This window comes from Furipterus horrens, unplaced genomic scaffold (genome assembly GCF_987537825.1).
Source record: "Furipterus horrens unplaced genomic scaffold, mFurHor1.1.pri manual_scaffold_10, whole genome shotgun sequence".
Taxonomy (NCBI): Eukaryota; Metazoa; Chordata; class Mammalia; order Chiroptera; family Furipteridae; genus Furipterus; species Furipterus horrens.
Genome location: NW_028327180.1, coordinates 96,344,826 through 96,357,491, shown reverse-complemented (window position 1 = coordinate 96,357,491; position 12,666 = coordinate 96,344,826). Strand labels below are relative to the sequence as shown.

Genomic DNA, 12,666 nt, shown 5'->3' with positions numbered 1-12,666 from the left:
TGTTTTCTAACCTGAGCTGCCGGGTTCATTGTTTATCTCAAAGGCTGCTATCTAAACATCTCCCTGAGAAAATGTCTGTTCTGGAACTTGGGCTGTTTTCTGGAAACTTCTCTCGGGCAGCCCCTGGTTGTTGCCCCAGATAGTAGGGGACGCTGGGGCACTATAGACAGAGCTGTGGATCAAGGGCATCTTTAAAAGCAAAGCATGCCCTTTCTCGCTTAACACGGTTGGTTCGCTTAAGGATTTACATTTAGACCAGCTGGGCAAATCAAAGTTATAGTTCCCTCAGTAACTGTTACCTGGGCCAAACATAGCTATATTTTTCTGCCGCTGAGCGGGCTTTTAGCTCATGCTCCCAACTGTGAAGGGGAGATTTAATTCAGACATTATGTAGGAAATGATTTTTGGAAAGGAAGGGCCTGGCCCAGGGAAAGTTCAGTGTAAATGGCTGTTCCTTTCAATGCCTGCTTTCATGTAAGGATTCCCTGCAGACAGAAGTCTTCAGCGGTATCCTTGCGGGGTGAACAGAAAAGTGCCTTTTCCACTCCTGCGGGCTGCCCGGCTCGCTCATTCATGCGCCAGAGCCCCGCTTTGATACTGCAGGTGGCTGGTGTTGACAAAAGGCACTACTACACGGGGGACGAAGGTGAGACACCGAGGCACTTGACCGGGGGGGCAAAATTTAAGAGGCGTCAAAAACTTACCCCTGAGACAAATCACATTTTAAGGCCATGGTTTTAAAAGTAAAAAGTGTTGCAAAAGTACATGGTAAAACATCCAAATATTGGTTGTTTAAACCATACTGCGTGGAAATATTTTTCTTGATGACTGAGGGTTTGGTGCTCTGGTACACTTTGCCGCCCCTGCTGTCTTGGCCTGGGACCGGGAGGCAGTCTAGGTGGGTTTGGAATACAGAGGCCGGAAAGGCGTGCAGAGAAGCCATCACGGATTTGGCTGCAGACAAATTCCTTCAGACTTCAGTCACGGCAGGTAAAGCAATATTAAAGAATACCTCAAGAAGTATTTTAGTTGGTGCTGATGGAACAAAGAGAACGTGCTGGATAACTGATTTTATTGGGGGCACTTCTAGCCAACTGTCAGCAACAGCTGTCTTTTAATTTTCCAGGTGGATCTCCTGAGACTAAACAACAAGGGCCATCTGGGAAGTTATGGCAAACCACCCACTTCCCAAGCCTGCCAAGCAAAGATCGGGTGACATCCAGGCCCCAAAAGGTGGTCTAGGAATAACCGTACGGACAGGGCTGTCAAATGGCCCAAGTAAAACGCTTGGGACAGGCCCTTCCGCTCCTCCACGTCCCCGGCCCCCAGAGCCTAGTCCCGGGTCAGTGCGCGCGAATGGTTAAGCCAAGTAATCGCCTAATTTCTCGTTTGATAGGCTACATTCACCGCCTGCTCGGTTGGGGCAGTTCAGAGTGTGGAATCCTCTAGTAAGGCTAGTCATTTGCCTGTGGATTTTGTAGTTTTCACTGAAAAAGCAGAGAGAAACCCTCCTCTATCAGCGTCCCTTCACACTGGAACAGGCGTACTTTGGGGAACTCGTCACCCTCAAAATGCATCCTCCATACGTGGGCACTAATCCCTTGCATACCTCGAAAACAATCTTTAAAAACTTTTAGTTTGAAATATTAGACTTAAAAGTGCAAAAGTCGTATGGAAAGTTCCCATGGAGCCTTTACCCAGCTTCCCTTAATGTTAACATAACTGGAGCACCATGATCAAACCAGGAACGTTGTGGGGACAATACTATTAACTAAACACCGGACCTTATTCTCCTGTAGCCAGTTTTCTGGGCCACGATGCCATTCAGGATCATCCACGGCACTTCGCAGTCACAGTTCCTAAGTCCCCTCCAATACGCGATGGCACCCGAGGCTGTGCGTTTCTGGCACGACTCCCTGCTTGAGTGGTGCCAAGCCCTTCTCAGCGCACGTCACCAAGAGGCACGTGATGCTGCTGTGTGTCCTCCCTGGTGGTGCTCCCTCTCCTCACGCAGTCAAGGTGCTGCTGGTCAGGTGTCTGCACCCATCAAGTTACTGTCTTCCCTTTTGTCATCGGTAAGCGGATGCGCTGGGAAGACACTTTGAGACCATGCAAATATCCTGTGTCTTAACATACTTTTGCCCAACAAGCCTGGTATCCATGAATGGTTCTTCCTTGTAACAATGATTCCTGCAGTTCTTGGCTCATCCAAATGAGCTTTTAATCACCTTTAAACCCTTTTTAAAGCCAGAAGGCCAAAAATTATACTCTCCCTGTGACATGTGCCTTCCCCACAGCTGTGCAGGTTAGAAGCCTAGCTTAGGCAGAGCAGCAGCAAACCCACAGCCCCCGAGGCCCCATCCCCACCCCTCACCTGGGCAGCCGTGGGGGCTTTCCTTCTCACTGCCCTGTGTAAGTCCTCCCAATCTCCACACTGCGAGGAACGAAGCCACTGGCCGTCATCAGTAACAGTCACGGCCAATGCAACGGATTTCTGTATCTCTGCTCCAGGCTGGGTGTTTAGTCCGGCTTAAAAACTGCCACCTCCCTGGGGTATCGTCTCATTGCTCGGTCCCGCGGGAACCTCGAGACAGCCGCAGGTGCGGGGGCCGCGGGGGGGAGAGCCCTGCACGGGCGGCTCCCCTGGGCCTTGGGGTTCTCCTTGTTTTTCGTGATTCCTTTGAGTCCCAGGCAGGGACGTGCTGGAAAATGTTTACCAGTTGGCTCTTGAGGAAGAAACAAATAAAAGTCTGGACATACAGGGCTTGCCAGTTCTGTGTCTGAGACTCCCTGAGCAGTGGGCTTCAAGCGGCCAATGTGGCATCATTAAACACACAGCTGAGAAGGATGGGCGGCCGCAGAGCATGAAGTAGTATTTGTTTCCACCAACCAAATACGACCGATGTAAGAATAAAGTGGAGTGAGATCATTAAAAAGTGATGCAGTTTGAGCACCTATTTGTTACCTCTGATTTTAATTTAGTTTTAATTATAGATATTTATATAAATTTTTAATAATGGCAGTTATTTAACAAATAACTCACAAAATTCCTAAAATTTAACACTCGGTTCTCATGAGCGGGTGTGAGCCAGCTCCAGCACACCACCCCTGACAGTGATTATCATGAGCCCTGGAGTTCTGGAACCCCGAAGGAGCCCCTGAAAAGGCAGGGTGACACCCTTCTCCAGTCCCTCCGGAACACCTAGGAGGTCCCGATGCCCTGCAGGGCCCGGCTTTGCTCCAGCGGCAGCGTCTGCTGCTGCCTGGCGGGCCTCCTCCAAAGCATCTGGTGCCGCCAGGCTGGCAGGAGGAGGCCTCCAGTGGGAAGGGGGACAGAGTCCCCCCCAGGCTCAGTACACGTTTGCCATTCTCCCAGGAGGCCACCTGGCCTTTTACTCCTCTTCGAAGAGTTACGGGGATGTCTTAGAAGCAGCCTGGAGCAGTGGATGGGGCACAGGAAGCCAGAACAGCGAGGGAGCCACACATACTGCGTACGGATCATCTGCCGGCTGCAAGGCGGCCTGTTTTCCCAGGTGTTCCCGTTCATTCAATCCTGACCACCTGGGGAAACAGCAGCCCCACTCGACAGAGAGATTATATGACCCCCCAGGACTCCCTAGCCAGGAAGAAGGGGAGCCAGGAAGCATTCCTTCTCTGCTCACCACCATCACCCAGTGGCTAGCACAGGGCCCGTGACAGGCGCTAAGTGCGTGATGAAGACATGAATGCAGCCTGACTCCGAAGCATGGCTCGTCCCTCCACCAGGGAAGTGACGCTGGGGAAAGTGTGAGTGCCAGGTGCTGGAAGGCACTGGTGTGTGAGGGGCCGCTGACTGTGGAGGGAGACGGGGTGACCCCCTCCCAGCTCTGCCTTCCAGTGACTCTGATCTATGTCAGGAGAGTCACCTAGCCTCTGAGGCTTGGGCTCATCACTCATAAAATGGGGATAATAAAACCTCCCTTGCAATGTGGTGGCCAGAAACAAACAACTATGATTTATGAGAAAAGACTCTGCGGGCTACATGGTACTGGGGCGGGTGCGGTGACCTCATAACGTCACTCCATTGGCCTAGCAAAGGCACATTTAATGCCATGGAAGCAGAGGAGGAGCGAGGGGTATAAAGGAAATGACCTTGGACACAGCAGAAGGTAGAGGTTTTGATCTATTTCAACTTCAAGTTGGGAGATTAATTAGCTGCTCTCTGCTTGGAATGCACCGCAGACAAAGAATTTCAGCAAGCCTCGTCTCCCTGCCTTTTATCTGAGATACGATGGAGCGGACAGGTTAGTAGAAAGCCTGCTGCTTTTTCATGGTCGTATTGATTCCTGGGAATTAAATGGTAATGCAAAAAGGAGGCCTCAGCCTCCCTTCAACCCTGTTTCCAGCAGGCTGCCGAGGGTTCTGGGAGAGCGCAGAGCGCAGAGCGCAGGTGGCCACCGGGGATGCACCGAAGGAATGAGAACCAGAAAGGACATTCCAAGCAAGAGAAAATGCATGAGCAAAAGCCCTCCCTACCAGTGTCTGAGCCAATGAGTCCAAATATCAGAGCCCCCAACAGTCACAGATAAAGAGGGCCTTGCTCGACCCTCAGGGCTACCAATGGACTCCCCGAGTTTACTTTTGAAAGGCGGATTCTGTGCCTTCTCTACATCCATGATGTGGATACAGCCGACACTGTCTCCTCTTCAGAATCACCCGTCATCTGCACCCACTGGGCGACTGGGAAGCAGTGTACGAGGCGGGGACTCTCTTTTCCGTCAGAGGGATGACGCATAGAAACGAAAAGCCTGTTTTAAGAAGAGAAAAACCAAGTCCCCCCTGCTCTGGCACAAAATTAAATTTTGTGCGTGACTCAGCAGACAGCAAGGCGCAGAACGAGGCCAGTGAGAAGCCATCTTTTCCAAGTAACCTAAGATGACGGCTCGGCTTCCTCGGTGGGGGGAGAAAAGGAGTTCACGGAGGCAGAAATCAGACCCGTCTTCCTGCACCTGTGCCTATGCCTTTCCCACAATAAGTGTGACTCCAGCTGGCTGGGTGAGGAGATGTAACACTGTCATTAAAAAAAATCAGCACCAGGCCAAGGGGGGACGTGAGCCACCCAAGGTTACAATGAATAAGGAAATAACACGGAAACATAGCTTCCTCATGCCAGGCCTGCTGTGCTGGGGTGCAATTATGGAGACAATGAAAACCTATTGAAGGCAAGCATTCTTTCCCATCCCCCAGACACACAATGCTCCCCAAGAGGAAGCTTGGCACCCTGCACTATAATTGGGGGGTTTCTGCATGTGGCTCCGCCCTGGGCCATGGTTCCGGCAGGAAGGCGCAGTGTGTGCTTGGGGCGGGGAGCTGGGCTGTTCCGTGGTGCCGACAAAGAGCCAGTAATAAACGGACGGATGGCGACGCCATGATCAGCAGAGAGGAGCCTAATCGCCAGGAAAAGAAATCCAGGACATTCACCTCGGGAGCCTTTAAAATTTTTCTTCCTAGTTTGCAATGTTGAGAAGTTGGTGCCCGTAGAAACCAAAAGCACATCCAATGGTCTGGATTTTCACAGTCAGATCTTTGCATGGGCCACGCCCCCGCTGCTGCGTGAAAATGAATTGATGAGTACAAACAAATGGGCCTGAGGATTTTGCCATGTTACGGTCTATTAAATGCCGTATTGGAGGACGCCAGGTTTTATAGACTAGAAAGGGCTCTTCAATTAGGAAGGTAAAGGACTGATGATAAGCCCAATGGTTCTTCTGTTCCCAGGGAGCACCAAAGATGAAAAAAAAAATTAGGTCATAGTGGAGCAGTGGTTCTTAGCATGTGGTCCTGAATCAGCAGCATCCGCGTTGACTGGGAACTTGTCAGAAAAATAAACGATCAGGCCCTATCTTTCAGACTTAATGATCACAAACCTGTTCTAATACCTCCTCCAAGTCACTGGGATTCATGCTCAAGTGTCAGACCTTCTGCACCAGAGCTGTGGTCCTCCACCCTGGCTGCCTGCTATCGTCATCACCTAGTAAACTTGTCACCAAGATGCCCCCGCCACCCCCAAGCCAACTAAAGCAGCACAGTTAGGACTAGAGCCGAGGCTCCGCTGCTTTTAAAAAGCAACAGGGGTGATGTATATGTGCAGCCGGAGTGGAGAGCCACGATACGCTACAGCGAGAGCTAGATTAGCTACTTGGGACTTGGGGCTTTTCAGTTTAGCTCAAGGTAACAACGGCTACTGAATGAATTTCCATCCAAGAAAAAGCTTTTGAGAAGCGGAGAGATTTCCATCTCCAAGAGCTGGAGAGTTCAGATGTGACGCGCCAGAAGCATCGGAATCGCGTGCCGAGCCCAATGGTAGTAACTGTTTAATAACGCGTCCAGCAGAGACAGGTGCTCCTCCTGGGGCAAGGGCTGGGCCGGTCCCGCAGTCCGAAGTCGTCAGGAAAGCGGTGTGCTCAGAGGCAGCAAAGAGCGACACCACACCTCCACGCTCCTCAAGTCCAGGTGCCACTATCCCCCAAGGGGTGCTCAGAGCCCCTCACTCACGTCTCTGCTTTAAAGCCCCCCCAGTACCCAGGGTATAAGAGACAGCAGCCTCTCCTCACCAGTGTCTGGTCTTACCCAACGTGCAAACGGATGACAACCTGTGAGGACAGAACTCTAGGGGGACACTCTCATGGGCCAGGCAGAGTCACAGTGTCACTGCTTAACAAAGGAACTGGGAGCGGGGGCCACCCTACCCAAATCAGGAAACTGGCGGCTAGCCTGCTGTAAGCGTGTTCCGCAACCTGGGGTCCGCGGGCACAGTCTCAAGGACCCGGGGTTCTTCCCCCCATGAAAAGGGATCTGAGCATTACTGAAAGGTAAGGTACACTGCAAATTCTTTGCAGCAGGAAGAGGCAATATTCTGTAGAATGTTTCTGGAGAAATGGTGGGCCAACCTTCGTGTCCCTACTCCGTGACTGTAAGGCCAAGCTCTCCCTAAACATTTTTTAAAGAACAAATAGCAAAGACTGGAGCCAGCTCAGTAACTGGCTTGTGAGTGTGTGTCTGAACACGGCACCATTAACATAACACTGTCACAGAGCAAATCTAGAGCATCCAGGCTTTGGGGTATTAACCCCCCCCCCCCCAAAAAGGGTGAGGCTAGAAAGAAAACGAGAAGGAAAAGACCAAGCTTTTCAACCTCCAATGCCTATGGCTATGCACACTTTGAAGTCTGACAGACCTGGGTTTAAATTTTGACCATGCAGTTTAGTTACTGTGTGAAGTTGAACGTTAAGCTGATGAATTTCAGGTTTTTCCTCTGGAAAATGGGAATAATAATCCTTAGCACTGATTAGGGTGAGCAGAAAGAAGGCGTGGATTGAATTTAGCACAGTGCCTAGAAAATAGCAAATAAAGTAGCAGCTGTGATCATTAATTACCCTTGAACATCTAGCTGAAGCTTCACTTCCTTTGTGAAGGCTTCCTTGAGAAAAATGCTTGATCTCTAAGTCTTTGTAGCTTCAGTACTGCTAGTATGCCTCTAGATTTTAGTCATTATACAATATTATATTGCAATTGCTTATTCATGTCTGTGAAGATTTTCTTAAGAAAAGAGGCCATGCCTTTGTGACCCCAATGCCTGTAACATACCTGGTGCATCATATTATGAATGAGTGAATAAATGAAGAAAGGAAGGAAGGAAGGAAGCAAGCAAGCAAGCTACCGCATTGTCCCAGTAATGAGATAAGAAAATTAATTAAGATGATAAGAATGGAAAGGACAACACAGAAGGGAGACACACAAAGAAATGGTTGACTATGGGATATGAGCAGTAAAGGAATACAATATTCCCGCATTTATCGCAGGTATTACGTTCCAGAGCCCCCCACGAAGTAGGAACCTTACATTTATTCTACACTCTTAAACCTACGTAACTTTAACAACATACGTATACAGTACCGCAAAATCCCGCGACATAGCGAAAAATCCGCGGTAAATAATTAAATATAATACGTTTAAAAATCCCGTGATACAGTGAGGCCGTGATAAGTGAACTGCGATATAGTGAGGGACTCCTGTATTGTTCTGCAAAGTTTTCTAATTACGGTCAATCACAGATACAATCCATCCAGAAAGCCTCCTCTGAGGATTCTCTGGGGGGTAGGGGGTGGGGAGGGAGCAAACACAAACACACAGAAAAGATTTACTGGTTGTTTGGTTCTACCCTGTCCTCTGAACCCAGCCCATCGAGAGGCACATACTTTCTAAACATTGCTTCTGAGCAATCTGCTCCTTCAGAATGAGTCTTACCCACTTTCACCCTTGCAGAAGGTAACTGGAGAAACAAAACCAAGTTAAATCAGCTAAGAAAGTGGATAAGAGGGTTTTTTTCTTGGCCCTGTAGACATAAGAAACCCCACCACCACAACCACCAACCTCTGCAAACCAGGCTTTAGTAATAGATGAGTCATCTAGGAAGTCTACAATATGTCTTACCTGCACCGTGAGAAGAGCTGTCTGGCCAGAAATATGCTGACAAAATGCTACACGCTCCACTGCAGTCCCCAGGCCATCTTTCACAGCCACGGGGGCTAGTCACTGGGAAAGTGGGCCCGTCAAGCAAGCCGCTGACTTTTATCTTTAGACTCCAGTTGCTATTCATCAGCATCAATATTTTAGAGCCTCATCACGTTAGCCCTAGTCTGCGTCTAGGACACGGACTGCACATCACCACGAGGACTCACCACGTCCTGACAGCTGAGCACCTCCAAAATGCTGTTGAGTAATTCGACGCAGTACTTCTTCTCCTGGAACTGGTGCTGCAAGTCGTCCTTCGGGTCCAGCAGCTCCTTCAGCTCCTTGGTGATGACGGGAAGCAGGATGTCCCGGCATTCTGGAGGGAAGGCGGTTCAGAGGCACTTGAGCTTCCTCGCTCTTTGCTTTCTTTTCTTTCTTATTTTTAGGTAACTTTTCATGACATAGATAATTCATGAAGATTTCAAATTTAAATGTTAAAGACCAGGTCAAGATTTCCATAGAACATCATTCATAATTCTGGTCCCTCCCCCAGCCTGTGAGGACTGGCCATAAAAACAGAGCTTTGGCATAGTTAAGATCAGGTTTGGTGTTTTTTGCTTTTTTTTTTTTTTTATCTTAAAAGTTCATTCTGCTGGTATTCTAGTTGAGATACCTCTGTTAGAATCCATTACAAAGATATGAATCCCAGAGAAAAGGCCAACTTGGAGATTTTAGATATTAATAAAGATCTCCTTGGGAAGTTGCCAGACTTTAAACTACTTAAAATTGAGCTAAGTTAGTAACTTGTCATGGAAAAGGTCTAGCACTGAGCTCTCCATCCTAGAAGTACAATATTTAAGCAGTATCTAAGATGCCTAGGGATAGGGGTGATAAGGAGGCACTGAAAGTTTCAGATGAAGGGCTGAACTGAATGACTGGTAAACCCCATCAAATATCCCGTGATTCCATGAAATGAAGGTTCAGAGGAAGTAGTAGGAGGGAGCATGCATTTGCCAGGTGGAAAACCACTGGACATGTTTACATTATTTACAGACCACTGCGGTTGTGGGAGCCACAGACCAGGCCCCAGCAGAAGCGGCAGTTGGCCGATCTGAAAGCCATCTGCTTTACAGATTAGCAAAACCAGCATCCCCCCCACCCCCCAGAAAAAGCCTCTTGCTGGTGACAGCCAGCAAGATTTCAGCTGAGTAAGCCATTAATAATGTAGTCTGTTTTTCAGGAAGTACTTTTGTCTTCTTGTTAACTATGATTTCTCAGAAACGTCTGGCTCCTCTGTTTTGAGATAAAATAATTTTTCTTATTTGTAATTGGAGCTGTGAAATTATATTAGCCTGTAAAGCTGCAGGAAGTGGCATCTCTAAATTGTGGCTTGATTGTCAAGCAAATAAACACAAATGATTTAGAAGATAAACATTGCAGGGCCTTAGATCAATCTTTATAGGCAGAGACAAGGAGGATCAGAGACCTGCAGACCCAGTTCGAGGACCCAGTGCCTGCCCAGGGCTCGGAGATCTGCCATCCAATGGCGAGTCCAAATTATAATTCTGACCAGATGCCTAGGAACCCGCAGAGCTCCTCAGATCTGCACTTTCATGGAAAAGAGTTGTCTTTTGTGAAGGTGACTGCAGGGAGGAAAATGCAGTGTTTCTGGGCTCTGGTGTCTACGGTCTTGGAGAAAGTTTTGTCCTATGGGAGAAGGTGCCTGGGTCCCTTGAACTGTGTTATGTATGCCCCTGCAGTCAGTTCATGACCCGTGGACTCTGCAAATGACATGGTCCTTTTCCTCGCCTCCTTCTCCCCAAATCAGCCCCACAGAAAGAATGAACTGGAGCTCCTCCGTCCACTTTGGGAAACCACCTTGAGGTGCATCAGGCGAAAAACGCACCTGTGGCCACAACCGCAGACGCAGCCGCAGCTCTGTCAGGGAAAGCCACTGAGGACTCCCCGGCTCCGCACAGGTCACCCCTTCTCCTGCGCTCGCTCTCAGGGGGAAGACGCCCCAGGTCACGCAGCCAGCCAGGCGAACCGGATTCCACCTCGCGCGCTCCTCAGCATCCACTCTGCCATGAAGTCCCATCCATCATGCCCCCAAGCCTGCCTCTTCCACCTTCTGTACCAAGTCCCCCAAACTGAGCTCCCTACTTCCAGTCTCGGGAGTAGAAATTCCCCCAAACTAAAGCCTGACCACAGGACCCCCTCCTGGAAGTTTTTCAGGTGTTTGCTATTGCCGGAGGGTGAGTTTGGTGCGTTCCTCGTGACCAGGCACCGAGACTCTCCAGCATCCCCTCCGACCGCCCCCAGCCATGGCCTCCCCTCCAGCCACCTTCTGTGCCTTATGTCTTTGCCTGCTGTGCTCTTACCCTGCCTGTCTTCCCTTGCCTCACTGCTTCTTGCTGTCTAGATCTTAACATAGATGCCCATCCCACGGGACAATATTCCTGACACCCCAGCTCGGACTTGGGCAACCCTGCTCTGCGCTCCTGCAGTGCCCAGGCTATCCGTCCGTCTCACCATTTGTCACACTCATGGTCATTGTCTATGTAACAGGACAAGGAGTGAGATTCTTGTCATCACCCCAGACATAAAGCTGGGGCCCAAACCTGGAAAGGAAAGGCATAATTGCCCCACATTCTAAATTCAAATTATCTCTGGAAGCTGGGGCACACCATCATCACGCAAGGCTTTCTGAGCAGCCCTGGCTCAGTACCAGCCCTACCCAGTCTGCATGCACCGCATCCCAGGACTGCGGGAGGGTCAGCGGAGGCCTTGGCATAGAATGCAAAGTGAAGGCACAGAGAGAGGCCACCTCCCTGAAGCTGAGGCGCGGGCAGAAGCACCAAACGAACCACCCATAAAATATATGAAGATGAGACCGGCGCCTTATACCCCGGCTTGGGAAATGTTTGCTATCTATAATACAATCCCAGGTCCATCCTGGTTGCACCTGCAGAATGAAGAGACTGGAGAACATTCTGGAGCCCCTCTCTTACTCGGAGGAGGAAGGTTAAACACAGTCACACCTTCAGGGTGCTCACCCCGCTTTCAAGCCCGCCCGTGGCCGCCTTTACTTGAAATACCGCTCCCCTCACCGCCAGCCCCTTATTCTGTTACCAGCACGGGTTAACCCGCCCTGCAATGCCGTTCGATTTTTCACAGGCTTTAAAGGGAAACTCATTCTGCTCTGGCCAAGTTCCTATTGACTGAAAGGCAAGCTCAGCTCAGCTCGACCGTCTCGGGGGACGGTGAGGGACGTGTGGCTGTCAGGGACCACCCTGCCCTCGCCCCAGACCTTTTGGCAAGCAGGGAATTCCCGTTACGGAAACCCCAAGTTCTCCCTGGCAGGACTGGAGCAGGGTAAGCCCAGCTCTTGCTCGGCGGCTCCGCTTCCCCTTGACCTGGGGAGCGAGCGTCTGCAGAGGTCAGGGGCCACTGGGCTCCATCAGCTAGACCTGCAGGAGGATCTCCGCAGACACTGCTCCCGTCAGACAAGACAGTAGTTAGTTCTCACAGCCTCCCCCCTCCTGGCCATGTGTCAGGGGGAAAAGTAATTCCACCCCACCAGGAAATCAATAACTCTCCACAAACTTCATATTCCAGATCACGTGACCAGCCTGTTACAACTCTCCTAGTGTTTCTCCCCAACCCACTCTCTGTGATTCACATCCTCACCTCCCAGAACACACGCCTGATTCCAATGTCCATGGTCATCACTCACTACTCCCCACCACGACGCACAGCTTCACTTTATGAGCGCTGAGGGCCAAAATATATCTCCCCAGCCAAATGCGCACAGCCTGCTTAGAGATTTCAGAGCTCAGCAACTATAAAAATCCTCTCCCGGTTTCTTAGAGGGGTGAAATCCTAAGGAAGAAACACCCTTCCAGAACTTTATTGTAGATACCCACTTAAACCAAGCTACTGCCTTACCACATATACATTATATTTAACACAAGACACCCTATTGTACTAAACCTATAAGCAAATGCCTTATAATAAGTTTGTATTTGCTATTCAGAAGCATAGGGTAAATTGGTAGGTAGGTGCTGGAATCTTTAAGATGATGTATGTTTATGTCTAAAAATGTCACATTGATTATTAATATAATCTGTAAGCCCTGACAGTCTACAGGCAATATATTTATTTCAATGAACA

General features: G+C 49.6%; 1 protein-coding gene across 1 annotated transcript in view; it reads right to left on the bottom strand.

Annotated features, from left to right (window-relative positions):
- The window catches only part of DOCK2 (dedicator of cytokinesis 2), a 348,486-nt gene that overhangs the window by 212,408 nt on the left and 123,412 nt on the right, over nt 1-12,666 (bottom strand). The window contains exon 26 of the mRNA XM_090288562.1: nt 8,721-8,869. Within this exon, the coding sequence (XP_090144688.1) occupies nt 8,721-8,869 (149 nt within the window). The remainder of the gene's footprint in view (nt 1-8,720; nt 8,870-12,666) is intronic.